General features: G+C 48.2%; 1 protein-coding gene across 2 annotated transcripts; it reads right to left on the bottom strand.

Annotated features, from left to right (window-relative positions):
• Positions 1-1619: 1619 nt before the first annotated feature.
• Positions 1620-9943, bottom strand: MGAT3 (beta-1,4-mannosyl-glycoprotein 4-beta-N-acetylglucosaminyltransferase). 2 transcript variants are annotated; one of them, XM_083859721.1, is made up of 3 exons: positions 9532-9943; positions 9015-9283; positions 1620-8342 (listed from the first exon to the last, which is right to left on the bottom strand). In XM_083859721.1, exon 3 carries the CDS (start codon positions 8339-8341, stop codon positions 6833-6835), a length of 1509 nt encoding a protein of 502 aa, XP_083715847.1. In that variant the 5' UTR covers position 8342; positions 9015-9283; positions 9532-9943; the 3' UTR covers positions 1620-6832. The 2 variants fall into 2 exon arrangements, with proteins under 2 accessions (XP_083715847.1, XP_083715846.1); XM_083859720.1 differs by lacking the exon at positions 9015-9283.
• Positions 9944-24520: the final 14577 nt, after the last annotated feature.

The raw sequence follows: 24520 nt of genomic DNA, 5'->3' as shown, positions 1-24520 counted from the left end.
AGAGGGTCCCTCACACCCTCCCCACCAAGCAGCATTGCACAGTGCCCAGGATGAGCACTGGGCATCCATGACAAAGAGCAAGAGCTTGGGAGAAACCACTGACTTCCAGGCAGGTCACGCCAGAGCTCCTCCATCATGTATCACCCCATCTAATGCCTGCTGGGGTACTGAAATTTTGCAAAACACTCAGGATTGCTTGGCATCAGATGGCTTGCAGGCTCCTGATTCAGTATGGTACTTAAGGCTCCCTATGCATACGAAGGATGCATGCTGCACATACCAAGATCTTTTCTGGTGTGTTGAGGGACCCTCTGACATGGTAAATCAGGCTTTTGGTGGGGCCACATATTCCCCCCCTGCTCCACCCCAGACTGGTTTGTCCAAGAGTCAACTCCTTGCTCACAGAGGCACTTGAAGCTCCTGCAGCAGAAGCTCATGCTTTCCAGAGAAAAAAGTTTTTAAAACCTCACAAGAAACAAAAGAAATACCATTTATGTTACTTTTAAAAATAATATAAATGTCAGTAAAGACTTCGTGTTAGAGGCAAGAAAAATAACATGGGAGAACCTTTGACCTAGTCAACTCTCATTTCTTAAACTGTCTCACTAAATTGCCATTGGTCTATGCTCATAGACTTAGACTTCCCCTCTTGAAAAATTGAAATTTCAAGCATGCTGGGTGATTAACTATTTTTAGATTATCCCCTGTCAGACACAAAAATACAATAATCATGAAGAATGCTAAAAATTCTATTTAGAAAATTTAAATTATTAGTGTTGAGTGGTGGTCTCTTTCACACACTATTTCAGAGATGGAAGCAGCAGAACCTGCATTCAGCAATGCACAACGCAAGCCTCTAGTTCGATGAGACCCTTTCCAACAAGAGGAGAACTGAAAACATTAGACTGGTATGGATGAAAGAAAGATGAGCAAATTCACTGGAGCTAATAATTATGAGGAAAATAACCTGTGATGCTTACCATCACTAACTCTATATGGAATCTGGAATGAACCTGAAGCATACGACACTTAAAAAGGTAAAAAAATTAAATAGCTGTAGATGACACATGAGCTTGCAAAAGGCCCTTGCCAAAAGCACTGCAGAGGCCAGATGGTTAGGAGGATTCAGAGCAGGACTAGGCTTTGATACCAAGTAATGGGAACAGCCAAAACTACAGCAGAGAGGTTTTAAAATAAACCAAAACAAGGAGGTCATGTTCTCCCATGCACCATGCCAAAAGTCAACCACCAGAGAGGCATTTCTGCAGTGGGGAGGTTTAATTTGGGGCTCCAGGGCTTTGGAAAAATGGATGCACCCAAAGGAGCAAAAATGGTGTCAAGGGACCATTTTATGAGATGATGCTGCTTACCATATCCATCAGTTCTTCTGAGAACCACATAGCAGCAATCATTCCCCATTCATGTGCCTTTACATGTTCATACTCACCTAACATCCAGATTAGGTCTGACAGCTACAAAAATCAGGGCCTACAAAATCAGGAATCAGTCCCCAGACTCCCTTCTTGGGAACAGTGCTCTGCCAAGATAGGAAGTTCCCTCACTCCATTTTCCAGCAGCCCCCTTGACTAGGCAATCAGAAATAAAAGCTGTTACACGTCTTTGTTTTCTTTCATACTTTGTAAATTTTTAAAAATTTTATTATTATCTCCTCCTTTTAAGCATCCCTTTAAGGGTGAAATGAAATCCAACCATTTACAGAGAAAATGATTTCAGAATGTACATTTGATTTATCCTTACAAAAAATTCATTACTTGCTGTTTATAAATTACAGAGTTGAAGGGGGCTTTGCAGACGCTCTTATTTTTTTCTTTTCTTTTTAATTTTTGGCAAGTCCAAAATTCTTTTTTCACACATTCTTTTTTCAAAGCAGGGTGTCCTGGAGCCCCTCCAGGAGCAACACCAGCAGTAGGTCCAGGTGGACCCCAGGCTCAGAAGTGCTGCTGGACCACCTCCAGGATGATACTACATCATCATCCGCACAGGCAGGAAAAAAAACAGTGGTTTTAATTTTTAGTCTCAGAGTATTTCAGATCCCTTCTTAATCCATTACCTGTAGTGCCCAAAGCTCTAAAATGTCAGTGTATTGCATTAGAAACAGTTCTTTCTCAATGCTGGATCTGAGCCCCTTCTGCCACCCCCTTACCCTCCAGTTCCCCTTCCCTTTCCATAATAGGAGTGAGTTTGTCCAATGTCTCAGAAATCAGACAGGAGGGGTTTAGGGAGGGTAGGGAGAACACAGTGTTGGAAGGATACAGGATCCATTCTCCCACTCATTTCCCTCCTTTCTCGCCAAGGTTAGAGGTCAGTGAAGCCAGGATGAGCCATCCCTTCCCTCTTCACCACCAGTGTTCACTAATGAAACCAGGAGTGACCCTGGACATGTGTCTTCACAGTGCAGAGGCATAGCAGCCACAGAGATCTCTGGCAGGAGCTGGAACACAGGGAGAGAGCCCTGGCAAGAGCCCAAGCCTCTTGCCCTGAGGAGGGGAAGAGACACCATCCCACAAGGAAACAGCAAGGCAGGCAGAGGGGAATGAACATCCACATTCTGCTCTGACACTCTCCCTCCATGCCAACTCAGTTTCCTTGTTCACCTGTCACAGAGACACAGAGTAGGGTGCCCTGGGTAGCACAACAGCAAACACCTCAGCAGGACACAGGGATCAGAGAAAGCAACAGCAAGAGTGGGCTTGAGCATGTCATCCTCCATACCAACCACAGGCACAAAGTCACCATGTCTTTTCTGTCACTTGGGTGTGGCATTATCCTCAGATGGGCAAATATGTCTAACCTGCCCTACTCCCTCTGCTTTAGCAAGCTCACCTGCTGCAGGTCCACCAAAGCCCATGTCCTTCCTTTCACTTGGGGCAAAAGAGAAAGAGGCATTCTCCAATACAAAGCTGTGCATAGGCACACAAACTCTTTCTGGGTGGGAAGCACAAAGAAAGACAACAAGAGACAGACAGAAGTGCAAGGTTTGAGTGTGCCACACAATGCTTCATCTATTTCCTGGCCCTGCTTTTAACCAATTTGAATGTAAAAAAGATTTTGGGAATGAAAAAAGCACAAGGCTGAAGAAGGCTGCAGGAAAAGGCTGGTGATGCATACCCTCTGTCCACTAGACAGTCTGGTCCAAGAGAGACAGCAGAATTCACTGCCCACTGTCTGTGGGCTGCAACAACCCACAGACAGCAGGTTCTGGTAGTCTGATCCCAGTTCCAGCCCAGTGCCAGGACAAGGTTCTTGGTCTTCCCCTTCTCAAACTTCAGAACCTGGTTCAGATAAGATGAAGGAGCTTCAGTGCTCACTTCAGAGTCCAGCACTGGGAAACAAGGGTCCGACACAAACCTGCCTCCTGCTTTGCCTCCCTCAACAACTCACATACTCACATACTTTTGACTTCCCTCCTGTGGCAGTTGCATGGAGGAGTGGCTGTCCCACTAGAACCTGGCTGCAGAGGTCCCAGCAAGCAGCATAGGCAAGGCTGAGCAGAGGGTAAGCCACAACCTTGGAAAATCACTGTGTGAAAGCCAGCTTAGTAGTGTCTGTTCCTTCCAGGGACAAGAAGGAATATTTTTAATGACAAGCACTCTGGCTCCCTAAGGATAATAAAAACACGGTTAGCCAGAAAAATTAGACAGAAACACTGACTGGCTTGGCCTTAATCAAAAAATGTTTAAACAATTCTTGAGAAAGAGAAACAATAAAAAATGCATTTCATCTGTAAAGCCCCTTCCTTCCACTACAACAAGAAGTCTGGTTTAAATTTAATTTCCTAAGAATAAGAAGGTGAGTAAGTCCAGGAGGCAGGCAGGGCAGGAGTACTGCAGAAGAACACCAGCATTCCTATTCCAGCAACACCTTCTCCAGCCCAAGGGAGCAGAAGGGAGAGACAAATCAGAGGGAGAATGGTGGAGCAAATAATGGAGAAGACAACAAGCTGTACTTCAGGAACAGGAGAAGCAGATACTGCAGCTGTGGACTTAGCAAAGTCCCTAGAGACAAGGGTCATATCTCAACACTGAAAACGTGACTGTTGTGCACTAAAAATCCCCAAGGATGGCCATGCATGGGAAGGGCTGATATCAGAGGAGAGGCTGCTCCCACTGTGGGAGATAACAAGGTGCAGCCCCAGCACACGTGAACTTTAGCTCCTGCTGAAGTGGGGCTCTGGTGCTGCCAAAGCACCCACAAAAAGACTGGCTTGTCTTTCTCCTATGTCTCCAGCAAAGCCTGGCACTGGCCTTGTATTATCATCACTGAGACAAGGCAAAGTCAAAAGATCCAAGAGCAGACCTCAGGCTCCCTCCTCAGAGTTAAAATGAAAAATGGTTTCTTCCTTTCATATTTTTTTGCTGCTGAATTTCATGAGCTAACTCATCTGCTCTCCTCCAGCTGTCCCTGGGGAAAGCATCTTTCCCCTGTGCTGCCTCCTCAGTGCTATGGCTTTCATTTGCTCAATACAGGCTCCTTCTTTCTCAGCTGGGACCCCACTTCTCTACAGTCTCTCTACACTTAAGTCCTCCACACAGTTCCTCAGGACCAGAACCCCATCACCATGACAGGAGTTCCTTCTGCTACATCAGTAAGTCTAGACTTAAAAAACCCCACAACTTCCCTTTGAGGGAAGAGCATTCTGCCTAGTAAAGTTTGTCTGACCATCCAGTTCCCAAAGGGGTTTCTCTGCCTGTGGGGAAGACACAAAAGAACTGAGAACAGTGATTTTAAAGAAACCAAAAACAGTAACAAAAAAGAGATTCCTTCAGTTCTTCTAAGCAGGCATTATGGCACACAGCACATGGAAGGAACTAAGGTGAACTACATCTCAATTTGATCAGAAAAAGACATTCATCTTTCTATTCCAGTCTCAGCCTTATTAGGCAAGTAAGTTAATTTTGTTGACAACTTTCTCTTCTCTAGAGAGGGGACTAGGAGGGGAAAAGAGAGAGACAGGAATGAAGCACAAGGGCGGCACATGCTGGGCAACACAGGACCATGGAACCCTGATGAAGTTAAGGACAATGAAAACCCTCCTGCTTTAGAGCAACTGGTCAGAAAGACCACACTTCTTTGTGCCAATGCCTTCCTCTTTATCCTATTCCATATGACTTCTGCTTGGAACATGAATCAGTCTTTCCACTGAAAGGCTAAGAGAGCAAGTTCATTATGTTTTTCACCCTCTGCCCACTACAGCCGAAGCTCTGGGCACCCTGTCAAGCCATCTGCTAAGGAAGGGTGGTAGTAAGGGTGGAAACAAGAATCTGCCTCCTCAGTGAGCTAAACAAACAAATACAACAGCAGGCCAGATCCTCACTGCACATGCCTGAGCAGACACCAGCCCAACCAGCTGCAACTAGCACCCTCCTAGACCCCCTTCTCCTCTCCATGGTCTTGTCTGCATGGCCCAGGCTGCAGATGTGGGCTGCACACACTCTGGATTGCAGGATGGTCCAAAAACAGTCTCATGGCCCCAGGGAGAATCTGGCCATGGCCTGTTTCTTAATGAGCTCCCTCACATCCTAAGGGCAGACAGATGGATCCCATGCCTTGACAGGCTTTGTTTGCCCACAACAATTAGAACCTCTTCTCCCTTTTATTACCCCATGGTAAGAAAGGGTAGCCAGCACACGTAAGCAGCAGCAGGTTGCAGGCCAGCAGGCTCTAAAGGCAGCCAGAGAGGCATGCAACAGTCCGACATGTGCAGCACTGCTATACAGAGCCAATGCTATCCCTGGTCCTCTCCTATAAATTGCCCAAGAAGTCATCAATGCCATCACTGAGATCACAGCTTGTGGATACCACCATTTTCTGCAAGCACACACAGCCAAGCCCCACTATGTCCTCTTCCTCCCAGTACTGGTAACAAACACACAGGTGCACACCAAACCCATGCATGCGAGCACTCATGCGCACAGGCAACCATGCACTTGCAAAAGTACACTCCCACCATCTGACTGAGTCCCCTGCAGCTTATCCCAGTCCCAACAGAAGCATGTACTGCAGGGAAGATGCTTTGACTTCAGTAAGACAAGTCCATACAGTGTTGTGGGGGCAGGGGGGAAAATGAACAGAAAAACCCCTCAAACCCAGCTTTCTCCTCTGCTTCCTATTTATCTGCTCCAGGATTGATAGAGGACTGGGGCAAGATCCAGCCCAGGACAGAATGCATTAAGCCTGTGCAAGGGGCTGCATCTTGAGAAGGACATCTTGGAAGTAAAGGACTTCCCTTCCCCAAAATACCCTTTGAATATAGAGGTATATATAAAAAAGAAAAAGGCAGCATACTGAGATGCTTTTGTACATTCACTCATCCAAAAAATGCCAGTGACACACATCTATGCACCCAACCACTGACAAGAGTTTGTGCCTGCTGACTCACATGCTCACTGAATAGCCCAGGCTTGCATCTATGCTTGCTCCAATCCACAAAGGACGAGGGTGGATGGGAACAGCTGCCCTCTCTTCCCACAGGACCCTATCAGCCTCCCCATGAGGAAAATCTGCCAGCTAACTGCAGGAGAGGTTTGGAAGATGCAAGGAAGTGTTTATGCTACTACAGAACAAGTCCTCAACATCTCGCTTCCTCCTGTCCAGGCCTCTCTTGATGTAACTGAGTAAATTGGGTTCCCAGGCATCACCCTGGGATGAAGGGAAGAACAGGAAGTGAGGGAGGGCAGAGACCCCAGAAAAACAGCACACCCTGCCCGTAAACAAAGGAAACAAAACAAGAAAAGGAACAGACAAAAACACCCGACTCTTTCCCTTTGTTGTGAAGTTCTGATTTTGCACCCAAGCCTGAGCCTCGGTGGCCTCACCCAGCACCCTCCACCTTTCGGTAGGGGTTCTCCAACAAGTAGCGGAACCGCTGGTAGTTCTTGAGCAGGTACTTGGGAGCATACATCTGCTCCTTGGGGTCAGCAGGGGGATACTCCTGCATAGTACCATCAAACCAGCCACCAGTCCGGATCAGCTCCCGGATATAATTGAGGTCTCGTTTATCCTCGTAGTCACCCCAGCGGGGAAAGTCCCCATTCTGGGCTGACACCAGTTTGAAGTAGATCCCTTCTGGAGTGAAACACCAGGAGCAGTGCCAGCCAGCAAAGTGGAGGGGGCTGCCCAGCGACCACTGCACCAGGATGTGTCCTGTGCTGTTCTCATACTGCCGAAACCCAGGCATGGTGTAGTACTCACGGCGTCGCAAACGTATCCCATCGGTAGCATAGACAGCCTGGAGCATTCCCATGGTGCAGCCCGAGACCACCTCCAAGGTGCCTGGTTGCTTCCAGAAGAAGCCATAGAGAGATTTGCGCATGTGAAAGGCAAAGGGCTCTGTCCAGCCATCGTAGAGCTTAAGGAAGAGTACGCCATCACGGGCTGGGATCTCATCAGCATCGTCAATGATGAAGACGTCGTCTGGGCGCAGGTTGCGGAGGCGAGAGATGCCATCCCGGGTGAGGAAGGTACGCAGGTAATCGTCAGCAATCCAGCCATCCTGGCGGCCACCGGGGGGGAAGTGGTCCAGGAAGACATAGAGCACCTTGTGGCGGATGTAGTCGAAGGAGCCGTTGAGGAGCATCTCACGGAACTTGAGGGGCCGCGGCTCTCCATAGGCTGTGAAGTTGGACTCACACACCACGAAAGCATCCACCACGTCTCCCAGCTCATGGAAGCGGACATCCAGCAGATCAAACTCGTGGTTGACATTGATAGCGTTGATGACCCGCCGGGGGATCTCCCGCGGCATGAGGCGGTCCTTGGTGGGCAGGTTGGAGTACTGGACCACAGTGGGGACCCCGCAGCTGGGGCCGTGCCAGCCCGGCAGACACACACATTCCACCCACTTGCGCCGCTTGGTTCCACTGGCACTCAGCGGCTTCCGAGCCGGCCGCCCCAAGGCTGCGCCATCTGCCTGCTCCTCCTGCCGACCTCCCACAGGTGGCTTCTCCAACACCTTGGTGCCTGGTTTAAAGCAAATGCCACCGGCTTTGGTACGGACAAAGTATTCCGTTGAGTCTTCTGGCAGCACAAACTCAACCTTGTGCAGCTCTTCGCTGGCTCTGCTGGGAGACAGGGGCTGGAGCAAGGGGGAGTGGGAGTACAGGGGTGTGCGGAGGAACTCCGTGCCCCCTGGCTCAGGGCTGACCTGAGGCATAACGGGGGCATTGTTCCAGAAGAAGCTGGAGACAAGGTTGGGACTAAGCGAAGCCAGCTCCCTGGGGAAGGTGACATAGGAAAGGGCCTTGAGGAAGTGCAAGAAGGAGATGAGGCAGAGACCAGCCATGCAGAGAGTCAGAAAGAGTTTATGGCGTCTCATCTTCATCCTGTGGAAGAGCCATGAAAACGAAAGTCACATTCAATAGTTATTGAGGTGCAAAAAGTTTACTACTGTTAGAAAAACAGGTTAGGGAAGGCAGGAATGCTGGTCCAAATTCAGTATTCATCTTTCAAGACTTCACTCCAAGAACTACACCCCCCATCCCCTGCCACATTCAATGGGCCTTTTGCTTCAGCTAGGTTACACCAAGCTGAACCTCTACTAGATCAGTCTCACAAATCCACAAAGACAAGAAAGGCAGTGGCAGCAGGGTAGAAAGACAGGAAATCCAGAATAATAGGAATTCATGATCTAGGGAACTCACTGCACTTGGCATATTAGCCTCTATTCACTGATGGAAATTAAATTAATGTAAACCTCCTCAGAGGTGCATCACCAGAGAATTGGGGGAAAATGAAGAGAGCAGAGAGCAGAAAGGGTGAGAGAGCTGGGGGGGGCACAATTGAAACATGACCAGTGCAAGAGAGGCAGCTTTAAAGGACCAAGATCATTAATCAGACTGCCAGAAACAGCCCACACTCTCCAGATCTTTACAGTGTTTATTCAATACACACCCTAAAAAAACACCCTTATTCTTAGGAAATATTACTCAAGTTCACATGGAGGACAGGAAAACAAAAATAAAATTAAGATCCTGTTACATTTACTCTTCTCCTACCTGTGATTCTCAAGCCTACTGTATCTCCATATGTTGCCATTTGCTTTTCACTTTCTGTGGACCAGATGCTGAGGTTTTTCTGCATCTGGATCAAGGTGACCAAAATAAGTTCCTAGCTGTCTCTGTCGGTAATACTGTGCCATCATGATGGATCCATGTCAGGCCAGGAAGAAGGCAGTGGTGCAGAGCCCTTCCCTCCAAACAACGCTGCCTTCATCCTCCCTTCCACCACCTCCCCTCCTCCAGCCCAGGCACAGAACATAGAGCTGCTGTCAGGCAGAGAAGTGACTGAAGATTACAATTCAGAAAAAGGAGAGGAAAAAAAAACCACAAAAAACCAAACCCACCACCACCAAAAAAAACCAAAACCAAAAAAACAAAAACAACAAAAAAAAAAAAACCACAACAAAACAAAACAAAAACAAAACAACAACAAAAAAAACCAAAACAAACAAAAAACCCCCACCACCTAATCTCACACAGTACTTCACCAAGGAAAAGTAGAAAAGGTGCTCACCATCTGCTGTTTAGGCAAAGGCAAGTTGGGGCAAAAATGGGCATGGGAAAAAGGTCATCCAAAAGTAGTTTTCAAGGCAGAGGCTGTCCTGGAGCATGATACCCTTCCTGCAGTGAGGAAGAGGCAGAGATCCCCATGCATGTACCATATACCACTTCACCCTCTCCACATGCTCCAATCTGGTGGTTCTCTCCCTCCTGCAGTCTCCATTCCAGTGCCAAAGCTCCTGAGAGGCACCATCACTTATAAAGGTTCCACCTGGCACACAGTGGTGCCAGGAGTACCTTCACTGGAGGCAGTCCCTGCTCCTGGGGGTCATGTGGGAGCCGCCCCACAGGCTCCTCAAGGCTGACGTGCGGGCAGGTATGGGGGCAGAGGGAAGAACCCAACCTGCTCCTGCCACTTCAGAGGGTATTAGATAAAATACAGCAAAGTGTGCTTACTGATTAACTTGAGGAGAATTTAGTACTAAAGTGAAAAGCCATAAAGCATTTAGACAGATGGCAACTGCCCAAAGGAAAACGTATCTTGCTTTCCAGATGGCTGACATGGACTTTGGCAGAGGGGCTGTCCACAGTTGTACCTTACAGCTCAGCAACAGTGCTCCAGGATACTTGGTCACATTTTCAGTGGAAGCCATCATCCACTGGCATTGTCACCAGCACTTGGGTGGCAGGGTAAGGAGTCCCAGGTTAGGCTCTGACTGAAGGACTGCAAGCCTGAAGTTGGCGGAAAAGTCACAGCATGGCATAGGAGGGGAAAAAAATTGAAAGAAAAACAAACAAGGAAAAAGGAGAGAGAGAGCTTGATTCTATTGGTTAATGTTTAGTAGGGGTTTTGATATACTTTGCCACAACACAAGTCAGCATCGGGGCACGGTGCTGGCTCTGGGCACCACTGGGAGACCATCTTGTCAGGCACGTGGAAAGAGAGTAAATGGGTCTCCTCAGGAGGCTGCACCACAGCAGACCCTAGCCTCCAGCACTCATGCACCACAGCTCCACAGCCCAACCTCACATGCCTGGTCATGGCTCAGCTGGTGAGACATTACCTTTGTAGTAAGGTAAAGCCACAAAATATCATCTTGGAGATTGCTGTCAAGCTTTCTTCATGGGGGAAAAACAAGGGGCTGCAGAAAACCCCATGAGCATCTCTTTCTACCCATGATCATTTTTCTTCAAGCTCTGTTAATGTCTTGCAGAAGCAGCAAGATCACTTGTAAGGTAGAGGAATATTCAGTGCCCTTTCCTTGCACATCACCAATTTTTAGTCTGTCTTGAAGCATAGGGAAAAGAAGAGCACAAGGAAGCAAAAGCCCACTAAATTAGCAGTAACTGAGTGTCAGTATAAAGTGTCCCTCACTGGTAAATGAGTACAGCTTTCTCCAGTTGGATGTCCTGTGGCTTCTGACTGGCATTACTTCCAGACATCAGGCCACTCTCTCAGATACTGAAACCTGGGCAAGATGAACAGCTGACCTGCTCCAATATAGCAATCCCAATGACTGCCAGCTAATGCTGGTTTTGTTCCAGTTCCTACAGGACACAAATGCAGGGCAGCCAGCTTTCTCTGGGCCAGCGCTGAAAGAATCACACATGGCACATCATCTTCTTAGATGGCTGTGATGCTCTGCATGCCACAGTAAATTCCCAGACAAAAAGCCTTAACTCTTGAAATTCAATAAATTGCTCTGCTGAGATGTAGCGTGCCATGTCAACATAGCAGGATGCTTGGTTTTAGGAAGCAAAGCATATTCTACTCACTTGACATTTGCATATATTAGTATCTGTCAAGCTCAGCATGTGGCTCTGTAGCTCTTCACCCACGGGCACAATGAGCTCTGGGAGGGCTGCACTGCCTCCATTCCTATGCAGGGCTGGTATGCACAGCCCTCCCTGGCTGCTCTGCCAAGCAAGCTGGCCCTGCAGTACCCTCTGCTGTTCCGCTGCTGACATGGCCCAGGAGGCAATTTTCACTGCTCAGTTGGTTTTGTTAGGGAGTGGGAACACAAACCCATTTCCTAAGCCATCCTGGAAGAGAGGAAGCAAAGAAGCAAGGTGTGTGCCTTGTCAAAATTTCTTCCCTGAGAACCACCTTCATTCTCACATGCCAGAGATTCTTCTGCCAGGGAGTGGAGAACATTCATGCACCTTTAGGTGAGCCAAAACACTAAATACCATCCATCAGTCATGTATCCCTTTTCATATCCTCTGATCAGCCCTGCAGTGAAAGACATGTCTAGATGGCAGCTAATTGGAGACAAAGGCCAGCAAGGGAGGATTACCCACCCTCCCCATCCAAAACGTTTACATGTGGTGGAAATGAGAAAGGAGGTACCAGTCAGGGAGACATCTCAGTTTGTCACAGAAGAGCACAGCTGCTCCAACACAAAGCAGCCATCAGTGACCAGGAACACAGAAAACAGAAGAGGTATTTCCCTTCTGACAATTTTGACTGGGCGGGAAGGGGGGGGGGGGGGGGGGGGGGGGGGGGCGGAAAGTCAGCATGATATCTGGGAGAGTGATCAAGTTGCTGTTGGGTTAAAAACAGCAGCAAGAAAAGCTTTAATGTTCAAGTAAAAGAAAAAGCCTGAAGTAGTATGGACAGTCAGCTCCATTAAAACAAAGCTCTTTAGGGAACACACAGTTATAAACTGCTTCAGCAACACTCAGTCCTGGAGAGACAAGGTGAAAGCTTCTTTTTGTAAGGGATCCCTTTGATATTTCCTTGCTTGAAGTTCTGTCTCTACCATGCAGGGGAAGTGTCTTTAGAAAAGGAGGAAAGCTAGAAGTGTTATGTGCATGAGTTATCCCCAGGCACTTCTTACCATTTTATACCATGCTGACCAGTTAATTTATACCATCCTGAAATAATACACTCATTTTTCAAGAAGCCAGAGTGAAAGATATGCACAGATAAGAGCTGGCAGTCCAGCAGCCCCAATGTTCTCTTCTGGAGAACACTGGCGAGAGGCCACACCACAGGCTACCCCATCTTCTTAGGGCATGGGACTCAAGACTCCTGAGACATCTCCCATGATTACAGGGAAAAAGCAGCTGTGGAGAACGAGTCAGAGCAGAAGCTTCTGGTTTTCCCCTGATACCAAAATGCTCCTCTGCCTGAAATTATTCTGTAACACCCATGCGTAACATATTTGCAGATCACTCAGACACTTCAACACAAAGCAGCAATTCAAATTGGAATTGCTTTCACATGGCAGATAAAGAACCCAGTATGACTTCCACCCCCCACTCCACATGGAGGGCCCAACTCTCTCTGTTCCAGCTAGAGACAAAAGGAACAGGCTCCTCATTTCTGGAGTACTAGTCCTACCTGCCATCCCCAAGCACAGGAACCAAGCAGGCATCAGAGCCACAGGACCTCTGAACACTCTAAAAATCTCAAGTTACTCTTGTCCTCCAAACATCCACAGAAGGAGAAACCAGAAAACTTAGTATTTGTCAACAACTAAAACAAGCTAACAAACTCTGGGACAGCAGGACTGCACTTTGCTTAAGAGTAGGAAAAGAAGATTATCCAACACTGAAGGAATCAGATAAGCACGATGAACCAGAAAGTATCTAGGGCTCAGCATCTCTCACATGAAGGATGCCACGGTGTTTTCAGGGACTGCAAGCTACAAGGATGTCAGCAAGAAGCTCTGGCAGTCACAGCACAAGGTGGTTTGAATGTAAGCAGGTCCGTATCAGCTTCTCTTCTAGTTCCAAGGACAGAATAAAACATTCTTCTGTGTCCTTCATCAAGAGCTGCTGCCCACAGCACTAATGCAAAACAGCAATACCTCACACTCTGTTTCCTTTGCAGTCTTGAGGCAACTGACCACAAGGTGCCATTGACTTGGTGCCAGCCCAAACAGCTGGATCGAGCCATCCAGCACAGTCACTCTCCAAGCAAGGTCAGGCTGAGGGAGAGCAAGGCTCTGTCCTAAGCACCTTCCCTCCATTTCTGCAGGCAGGTAAAAAGAGTGGCAAGGTAATCACTCAACCGTGTTCCACCCTAACTTCCATTTGCCTCCCAGAGCTGCCATCCACACACCAGTAATAAATCTCATCAAGTCAGAAAGAAAACCAGATTGAGGAAAAAAGATAGCTAAAAGATGAATCTACACAAAACTAAGGTTTGAGGCTGGCCAGGGAAGGGTAACAGCACAGCACAAAGAAAGGCACTGCCTTCCCAGGGAAGGCAGGCACAGGATGTACACATCAACCACAAGCCTCCAGATTGCGTGCAAGACCTTGCTAAGTCTCAACAGACCTGCAGCATCTACAGTCAAAAAATAAACAAATCAAGTATCTCTTTTATGCATTCCTCTAGGAGATGCAAGTGCTCCACACCAGTAGATACTATCTGCTGCACACAGAAATTAAGATGGATAAAACACAAAGTCTCCAGCTTTTTAAGTGTTGTGGCTGCTCACCTCTTCACCTCTGCAAGCACAGTATCTTCAGAATCCACACTTCCCATGAACTTTCATTGCTTCAACTGTTCTCTCAAGTATCTTGTCCTGCCCTTCAGTGGACTAAGCCTTAGCTATTTTAGATGTTACACCTCGAGTTGCAGCAAGACAGCTGCACACTGTGGGACAAAGCAGCTCTTAACCCTCCCTACAGAACACATGGGACCTGGAGACAAAATGGTCTTTGTTGACAGGATTTTGTCTCAAGATTGATCTTCCAGAAGTCAGCAGAACAGATCAACATCTGAACACCTTCAGAGTCCATTATAAAACCTTCCACTCAAATAGACTGTTCTTACTGTAGCTACCATAGTACTAATACCAGCATAATTATGTAATTTTCCAACCCCCAGTTTAAAAGAGGATCTCAGAAAAGACTAGACAACTCTAGTGAAATCCAGTAATGGCCTACAAGACACCAATATAATTTTATTCAAGAAGTACTCAGACATTGCAAGGGTACAGTACTGCATGCTAAAGGAAACTAAGCTGGATTTCCAACTCCAGTGGAATCTATCAAATATTCTTCTCAGTATCCTTCAGATATGCTGGGCTCCCTTGTAGCTAATCTTCTCTCCCCAGCTAAATCCAGTCTCACCATAGGAATTTTCACTGCTTCAGAGATGCTTTTGCACACTCTAATCCTTCAGAGGCTCTCAGAAGCTGCACCTTTAATTACTTAGCATCACTAGTCTGAGCACTCTTTCCACTATAGGAAAAGCACCTTCCTCCCCTCCTTATTCCTGATATCCTGGTAGGACTCTTCCTCAACCCTGCTTATTGCCTCCTCAAAGCATCTGGTTCCAGGAAGTCTGCTGTGATGGCCGTGGAGATTGCATCACCACTTGGCTCCAAGGTTGGGCCTCTCCACGCATCAGAGGGTGAGCTGAGGCATTCATTGCTCGTTGCACTCACCCAGGATGTGAGGCTTTTCTCCCAGACAAACACAGGACTGCTGCTGCTCACTGCTCCAACTACACAGCAGTCAGTCACTGCAAAATGGAGCTGGTTAGGTCTTCTGGTATCTTACAGGGAAGGAATACTCCATCATGAGGAACAGGAAAGGGTGAAGGGACCACACTACACAAAAAGGCAACTTATATCTTCAGACAGACCATGGGATAATCAAACAAGTATGCAAGACCTCCCTGTTAGTTTTGGTGCCTTACAAAGAGGGACAGGTCAAAACCAAATCATGCTTTCAGAAACTTCAAATGAGGCATGTGACAACACAGGCTGTTGTGTCAGAGGTCCCCCCCCACCACTCACCACCATCACAGTTTACCCATCCCTCAGTTTTCAGTTGTATGAATTCAAGTTGTCAATCACACAAAAGCCTGTTTTTACAGCCATATCAGCAGCAGATCTAACTGGGTTAAAAATAAACTTGAAGAAAACGCCTAGGCATGGGAACAAGCAGCTGACCAGCAGAAACTTTCTAAATTATTTCACCAGTTCATTTCTGAGCAAAACATGTAGATACATCCTCAGGCACTCAAAATTACAGAGCTGTAGGTGCTGTTAATCTAACCAAATCTCCAACAAGGCCCCTATTCAAACACCATGAGCTCACTAATTCTTCCCAGCAGCATCAGAGAAGGAGCACATTTCAAGGAGAGAACTGGAAGAACCAGCAGCAACAGGCAACTACTTTCAATGCAGATCCTGGCAGGCAGTCCATGCAGGCCAAGCAAGTGGAGTACAAGCCACAAATCCTGAGAACAGCTCCAAGATGAACAGTCCAGATTATTCTCAGACCTGCGGGTCCATGGGTAAAGAGCACGAGGCAGACACACCAGATCAGGCATGCAAACCTTGTGCAAAGGGAAGCAGGGACTGTGTGACAGCCCAAACAACAGGGTGATGCAGGTTGAACAGCCCAGAGGAAGGTGAAGTGTGTGCCCTGTGGGCCCAAAACAAGGCACTTAAAAGAGGAAAGAAACAGTTGATGCCATGGTGATGGGTGAAGTGCACAGACCCACGCAGGCAGGAGAAACAACGTTAACTCCAGCTATTTTTGATGTGGGTGGCAGTTGTTTGTTCATCCCCAGGATAAAGGCTCTCCAAGATGGATCGAGGAAGGGAACCAATTAAACCCAGGAAGACAATAAATAAAGAAAGGCCATGAAATAGCAGCAAGGTCCTAGCGGCCAGGAGAAGAACTGGCCCTCCATCCCCACCCTCTTTCCTCCCCCATCCATCACCAACTACTTGGGGTTTGGCAGTGTGCTCACTTTCCCACAGTAGCCGATCTATTACTGTTTGGAAGAGCCTCTTCCTTCCCCTCCTCCCCTCCTTTTCAGGCCACAGGGGTCCTGCTTGGCAGCCTCTGGATCCCCCTCTACTCTGAATGTCTGGTGACCAGCCAATCCCATGCAAAGAGCATTAACCCCTCTTCACCAGAAACAGGCAGAGAAACCTGACTCCATGCAGAGAGGTTTCTCCGGGGTGTCTCTCCCTCCTTCTCTCCTCCCCTTCCCCAACCCCCGCTGCTCACTCTCTTGCCATTTTCCCCCCGTTCCTTTCATTTCTCAAAAATTAACTCCAGCCCAGGGAGTGTCACATCTTCCCGAGAATGTTACACAAGCCCATGGGAATTTTTCTTGGACCACAAACAGACCCTTATTTATTTGTCTCTTCTGCCTTTGTTCTTCATTTCCTCTTTCATGACTTAGGCAAGACCTCAACACAGTGCTGCCTGGATCCCCCGCTGCCACTTCACTTTGTTATTATTTTCAGAAAGAAAGTGCTGATAGGCAGAGAGCTCTTCAATGCCTTGCCCCAAGGCAGGAATAAGTCAGCCTAGACTCCCATCTCTGGGGTGGACAAAGGGCATGAGCTCAGGGGCTTTGGCTTGCAGAGACAACCCCATGCTTATGTTATCCTTCTGATTGTAGCCCCTTGGATTAAATCCCCATGAATCAATTCTGCAGTCATAGCTCTATGCCAATAACAGGCATATGGTACCATGAAAAGGGGCAGTTTCTCAGAATGAAATCAAAAGCCTCCTAATGCACTTAACTCAGGGTCAGATAAATCTCTCTTCTGCCTCCCACAGACAACTGCATCTGGTTCATAGGCATTACAGCAGGCCTGGGTCTCAACAATATGTTTACTACTTTCACTAAGCAAAGCAGTACTCTCACGTCCAGATTAATCCAAGCAGAAAGAACTGAAAGCAGGCCTATGGGGGAAGAGGAAGAAAGCTTGTCTTCATCAGCAAAATCAAATGCCATCCTAGACATCACACAGATTTGAGGATCACTTGTCTTCACATTCTTCCTTTAGGTTGCCTTAGTTCTTGAGTAGGATGAGGAGGAATTTTGTGTTTAGCCAGCTGGGGATGTCCCTGACAAGAGGTAAAACCATTTGATGAAAGAATGGGTTTTTTTCAGACTGATGAGACCAAGAACCATGCCAGGGCAAAGTGGAACAGCACAGCTTGCCCAGGGAACATACAATGATTACCTGTCCAACTTTGCCCCAAATGCAAAAGCCACAAATGGACACTGCGCAAATAAAAACAGGGAAGCTTTTGCTCAACTGTACAACAGACAGAGCAGTTTACTACCACAATCACTTGATTACAGGCCAAGTTTCCTTCTTTCTCTACCTTCAGCCCTTTTCCTCCCCTTTCAGGTCTTCAGTAACACAAACATTTATATTGAACTGTGTTTCTGAGAAGTCAGCTGCCACAAACAGGTCAAAAAAGGAAGGAAAGGAGAAAGACAGAACTAATGTGTAAGCACATTATGAAAATTGGTTATGAACAATGTGTAGTGCAGAAGGGGAGCTGTGGTCATGTTGAAGCCAACAGGACAAGCAAGGCAGAAGCAGGAGAGCCCACCTGCACGGTACAAGCTGCCGCAGTGAGGCAGAGGGACAAAGGGCATTGAGCTCATACATAGCTGGGCTACCCAGCTCATCCTCATGATGTTCCACTGCTGCAAGAGCTTGTAACAAACTGCCCCAGCCTGCCTCTGCCCTCAGCTGGTTTCTCTTCAGGGTTTAATCACTGAGAAGTGATGGGAATTTCAGCTGCACAGTTCGCTACTCAACCACTTGATCTACCCAGTGCTCAGGTCCTAATGATCTTGTCCAGTGGACCATGTCATGACAAATCTAAAAAATACTTTGGCAAGACAAGATGGGCCTTTGAAAGAAGAAAAATGCTTTCAAACATCTAAATATTTTAGAGATCAGTCCAGAAGATCCGTACCCCCGATCCATAACACAGCACTGTAATTGAGTGAGGGACTAAATCCAAGCACCAGATTCACTGTCTCCAGCTTGACACAGTTTCTTTACTGCAAAGACAAGGCTCTGAACTCAGAAATCTCTCACACAGTCCCAAACCACAGAGATGCTCAGCAGTATCACACACCTGAGTGATGCAGAAACCAGAATTGCATTTTCAGGACGGTTCAGCTGCACAGAGCCATATGCAAACAAACATGGGCAGAAAGGAAGCCCATAGCACTTCCTCATCACTGAGTGATAGACTCTAAGCCTGATAAATTCCCCTTCCCTCCCCCCCCCCGCAGTGCTCATGGGAAGTGAGAAGACTGTTCCAGAGCACAACTGCACAATAAATAATTCAAGAGACTGCTAAATTATGCAAAAGCAATCCCATCATCCCCCTGGCCAAGCTGAATGCAGGTGTGGTCAACCCTTCCTCCAGAAGTTACTGCTAGATAGGGATTCTGAGGCCACAGAGGCTTTGTGCCAATAGCACATATCTGAGAGCACATTGGCCACTTGCTCACAGCCAGGCCTGCACCGAGCAACAGCACGAGAGGAGGTATTTGGGGACACAAAGCTGATGGGAAAACAGTAACTCCTTTAACCCACCTCTTCTCCAGAGACCTCACATGGCCCCAGGAGCAAGTGCAGAAAATCATATCCCCTTCAAGCAAGGCTGCTCACTAGGTCTTGCCTCCATGGATCAGATTAGCTGGCAAAAGCTGCAATTGGACAGCATTGGCACAGTGAGGTAGGAAAGAAAGGACTGCTGGGGCAGGTGGGAAGGAGAAAAGAAAACAACAACAACAAAAAAAACTTCTGGAATGGTAAAGAAAGAAAAGTTTTGCTAACATAAATAGCATACAGGGAAGGCTGAGCTGAAAGCAGAGAGAAACACAGTCAGTTCTGCTGCCCCAATCTTCAGCCTTCAGGAGAGCCTGCTTCCCTGAATATCAGAGCTTCCAAAGTTTCCCTTGGAAATGGGGTCATTAAGCAACAGAGTGCAGCTCACGCTGATCACTCCATGGCACTGCTCTCCTCAATCACCCTGCCCTTTGCTCTGCCTCAGAGCCAGCCCTCATGCTACAAGCTCCACAAAAACACAACTTCCTCATACACAGTGAGCACCATGCACTCTCAGCCCCTACAGGCAAATCCTTCTTCCAAAATGCTGCCTTTCCTAGCTGCTGCAGCCTCCAAGATCTGTCTGTGCCCAATGTGCTTGGCCAGCACAGGCCTCCATATTCCTCCTCTTCCCTGCTGCCCAGATAGAGGTATCTGTGTTAGACAAAGGAAGAATTGAAAGCACTATCGTAGCCCTTTCTTCAGCCTTGCACAACCAGCTTAAAATCTCAGGGCTCTAGCTTACCTTCCCCTTCTTAAAGGACTCAGCATCGAGGAGAGATACTCCCTTCCATGACTCTTTGCCATGCTGTCTCCCTGGCTTTCTATTCAGTTCCATATCTGCACGCCAATGTGGGTATGATATCTGTGCTTAGTTCACAGGTTTCACAGCTGTGAGCTGCTATGCAGCAGGGCTGATTTGCATTTGTCTCTCAGGTGTGTTCCAAACCTGCTTGCCACAGCTTTGCCGTCATGCAAGAGACATATCCCAAAATAAAAGTTATCCCAAAGCCTTGAGGAAAGCATGGAGTTTGAGTCTGCCTGCTAACCCTAGCCCAACCTGTACAGATTTACACACCAAGGGGAAAATGACACACTGAGGGAAAGACAGCAGGGAGCTGAGATTATAGATTAGGCAGCAGGATCAAGGAGACAATATCTATGGTGAAAAGCGCTGCAGAACCCAAGCGATCAGAAAGTTATCGATAACCCCTGGCTCAGCACCCACACCCAGCTGTTCTCCAGGATTTCTGAGACAGCCAGCAGCAAAGCAAGTACAGGAAGCATGGCACTTTGGTTGCTACCCTCCTAACAAGCCCCAGCATTTGCCACTGGGCACAGCAGAGCCATTCTCCATGCCTCAATTTCCCTGTGTGCAAAATGTAAGAGACTCTTCTACTCTGGGCAAGGGCTTACCTAATTAAAAGAAGCTTAATAGGTTGCTTCAAGGTCCTTGGAGAGAAATTCTGTCAAAATGCAAGACAGAGATAATCCTCAGATAAAAGAGAAGCCCCCTCTGCTTTTCTTTCTTCCTATCAGCCATATCCACCTCCCCCCTTGCTTGCAATTTGTGCATTACAGGCTGAAAAAGACTTCTGGCAATGCACAATGTGGTCATACCCTACAGCCACAGCTGATGTTTTGGAAAAATCCTACTTAGACACAGGCCCCAGCACTCCTCTAGGTGGGGAAACAAGGAACCTTAGCTGAGGTCATCAAGCTGCTATTTAGCTAGGGGGTTATCTCAGTACAAAAGGCCAAGGCCCCAACAGTGAGCAGCTCACATAACTTTTGCTGTCCTAAAGCAGGGAATAATCACTTCCAAAATCTCAACTCTAGAACAAGCCCTTGCTGTTTGTAAGGCAGCCAGCTCCCTCCATGCTGCTTCTTCACTCAGCCTGCCTGATGAAGACTCCAAGTGCAGTGCTGCACTCCCTTTCACCTATCAGCTCTACTGAGCAAGTTTCTGAGCACAAAAATACACCCACCCTGCTACAGGTGTTCAGGGGTCTGAAGAGCAGGAGGTACCTGTTGTACTTCAGGAAGAGCTTTGGGAAGTAAAGGGTCTGCATGCCAAGGAACACAAAGAACTCAGAAAAAGAAGGTAAAGGAATCGTGTTTTTGCCTTCCTGAGATATGCAGCCAGAGTTTATTCCACAAGGATGCACAGAGTGCTTTTGTAAATCCTACACCACTGCTCCAGCACACAGCATTTCTCTTCACCTTCCCCTGGAGAAGGGGGAACTCACCAGCTCTGTGACAGCAGCTCTGCCCTGGCTTCTGGCACAAGCAGCTGGGCCTGGCACCCTACCCAGCACTGCTGCTGTGGCACAGCCCAGTCCTCACACAATGCTATCAAAGCACCCCAAAACTGCCCACAATGCCAGGCTTGGCCCCTCCATGCAGCTCGGTCATGGCTCCTCAAGGCCAGCGTGCATCGCTGACTCGACAGCGCAGACCACATGTGCACTGCAGTTATGTCACCACCTTTACAAGAACATCCAGGATGGGGAACAGCAGGCACCCCCCACATCCCCCTAGATTGCACTGCTCCATGTGCCTACCTTCCCTAAATTTCAGATCCCACAATAATGTTTCACTGTAGTGTCCTAATGGCATTTTGTGCTACTGAAGTGCAGCCTGACGTTTTGTGCAGAACTGATGGGCACAACCACCCACACTTTTCTGCTTCTGTAATCAGGGCTGATGACACAGACCAGCCCTTAAAAGGACCTCCACTGACCTAAAGTCATGAAGACATCTCTTGTGCCAGTAAGTATGCTCTCTGCCAGAGTTACTGACAGCTGTACCAGTCTTGTTAGCACCACCTCCTCCAGCTACATCCCACTGATTGGGTCACATATTCCAACAATGTACAAAGGGCTCATTTTAGAGCAACTAACCCCAGCTAAAATCAAATCAGCTGTTAGGAATGAATGCTGCCCCAGCTTGCCCCATCTATCTATCTATCACCGATCTCCCCCACTTCCTTCCTCCACCTTTATGATCCAGCACAGTGGTTGGGGTGGTGTAGGGGTGTCAATTTGTTACTGCAGGTGCACCTTAAAGAGGCTGGTCTCAAAAGACGAGGAAGCTCAGACACAGCAAGCTGAAAACTCAGCTATAAACCCTTCCATGAGAGAGTTTATCTATCTCTGCTTGCTGACAGGTCAAAGCAAGGGAGGGACAGAAACTTGTCTATCCTGAGGTGCCCTTCACATACTGAACATGCACAACAACATCTATGTGCACTGCCCTGAACAACTGCCATACCCATGATTGCTTACATGCTCCACATTTATTACAGGCATAAACTCAGCAAAAGTGCCTGTGTTTCATGGTAAGTGCATCCAGCAGGACTGGTGTGCATTGCTACACGCACCCAGCAAACAGCCACCCACATTCATCACACAACCATCCCTCAAAGGCATGCAGTAAGCATGTTACACCAATCTGGCAAGCCCCAGTGTCACACTGCACTTAGCCAGTTGCACGTGGGAGGAGGAGAAAGGTTAACACAAGGCACACGGGAAGCCCACAAGTACCTTACAGGTATGCTCATCAGGTAAACACACCGAGTGCGTCTGTGCCTGCCATGTGCCTGGCCAAGGTTCAGCAACAGGCTCTGTGCTCACCATGCAGCCCCAGCAAGCCTCCAGACTAGCTATTCCTGTCTCAGGTTGGGCACAAGTGCTTCAGGTAAGTCCATAGCTGCGACCATCCACTGAAGCCAACATTTGTGCAAGTACACTATTTTCCACCTGCACTTCCTGACCTCCTTGCTAAGGCAACCCCTGCATGCCACACAGGCAACTCTTTTTCCAATCTCACCAGCATTTGCAGAGAGGGAGGAAAGCAAGCAGGCAACTCAGCCACCAAAACCACTTTGGAAACAAGAGTGTGGAGGGCACCTCCAATGAAAGCGAGCCACTGCAGCACCTAGGATCAAAGGTATACTAGACAAAAAGCTGCAGCTGGGCCACCAAATTAGGCACTGGCAAGAAAACACACCTGCAGCTAGCCAGAACCCATCCTCTCTCCTAAGGATACAATTGCTATACCCAGGGCATTAATAAACAAGCTATGCAGGTATAACTGAGTCCTCAAAGGGAGGAATGCTATACCTTGCAGAGGATTTCTTACCCCTACTGCAAAATCACCTGAGGGTGGAGAGGAGCTATAAATCTTTGAGGGACTTTTATGACATGCAGTAGAAGAGCCTACAGCTTCACTCCTCTTCTGCAGTTTGCAATAGCTTTCGTTCAATGCTTGTTTTATAGTGCTAAGGGGGGTCAGAGACTCCCTTCCCAGCCCTACTAACAGGGCTGAAACAAACACAGGTGCTACAGCTGCGTTTAGGGGGGGCTTTAGAAACTGGAGGTTTGCTGGACTGTAGGCACACCCATAGTTCTTCCTCCCTTCAGAGATGGCTCTCCATCGCCTCAGGGTCAACAAATGGTAGATGCTGCTTGATTTGTGCCCTTCTCTGAGAAGTTGGGAGCAGCCAGGCTGTAGCAACAGGAACTTGCCAGTGCTTCCTAAATCACAGGTGCCAGCTGGACTTAAACCCACAGAGCACAAGAGACACCCTTTGGGGAGGGAACCTGAAAAGTTCCTGCTGACTCACACCCTGCAAAGGTGAGGGACATAGGGGCAAGAGTAGGCAGGAATTTGAAATTCAGTTTGCACAGGCTTGGGGGTTCCTGGTGACTCAAGTCGTATTTGTTAGCAGGGGTGCCACTGAGTGTTTTCACAGGCTTGAACTTCCCAGTAAAGAAGAGAGATTTAGAATTAACTGGAGAGTTGTTCTATAGGAGATGAGGAGCTCAGCATCCACATTACATTCTGGAGACAGGGCAGGCAGGCTCCTGACCCAAGTTCTGCCCTAGGGTGCAAAGGAGAAATGTAAGGCCCCTGCATAATTTCTGGGAAACAGGCAGGGTTCCCGTGCAATCCAGGCGCTGCTCGAGGGAACACAGCATGTGGAAATCCCCGAAGGAAAACCACGAGCTGAGGCACTGAGAGAAGCCTCCCTCCATCCCGCACCACGCTCCCTCCCTTACTGAGCTGTCTGAGGAAGTCTAGAGCTGCAGCAGATACCGTGTTCCCCATCAACCTTGTCACGCTCGCCCAGGGAGCGAAACTCTTGCAAGAACTGAGGTATACCAGCCTGTATCGCTCCGGTAGGACACACAGCTATTCCAGCCCACAAACAACCCGAGAGCCCAGCACGAGTGGGGAGAACTTGGGTGCCCGCGACACTTCGCGGCCAGCCCCGAACTGGGGGGGGGGGGGAGGACTGCAGCCATCTGACATGGAGACAGAGCAGGGCAGAGGGGACGTTTGACGATACACATTTATTTGTATGGATGTTTTCTCTCCCACGCACGCACTCCTGTTACTCCTCGCTTGCTGCAGGCTTGGCACGCATCCCCAGCCCGTGCCCCCTCGCAAGCTGAGCCCGGGCAGCAGATGAGCCTTGGCTGCAGTGCCCCGGCCGAAGGGAGGGTGCCTCCATCCCCGGCGAGCCCACGGCTGCGGGCAGGGGGCTGGCAGCATCACCGCCCTCCTCCCCACGGCCGATGCTCCCTAGCAGGGGATGCCGGGATTAGGGGGGGAGGGAGGGGGGGAGTGGGGAAGAGAATA

Source organism: Zosterops lateralis (genome assembly GCF_965231275.1).
Source record: "Zosterops lateralis genome assembly, chromosome: 4".
NCBI lineage: Eukaryota > Metazoa > Chordata > Aves > Passeriformes > Zosteropidae > Zosterops > Zosterops lateralis.
This window is presented reverse-complemented; position numbering and strand designations above follow the sequence as displayed.

Bases quoted from the DNA above. Each gene is read 5' to 3' on its own strand.
- MGAT3 (XM_083859720.1), bottom strand. From the start codon at position 9,575: ATGCCCATTTTTGCCCCAACTTGCCTTTGCCTAAACAGCAGATG. The intron at 8,343-9,531 runs GTGAGCACCTTT...GCTCTTCCACAG, and splicing joins CTTTGCCTAAACAGCAGATG to GATGAAGATGAGACGCCATA.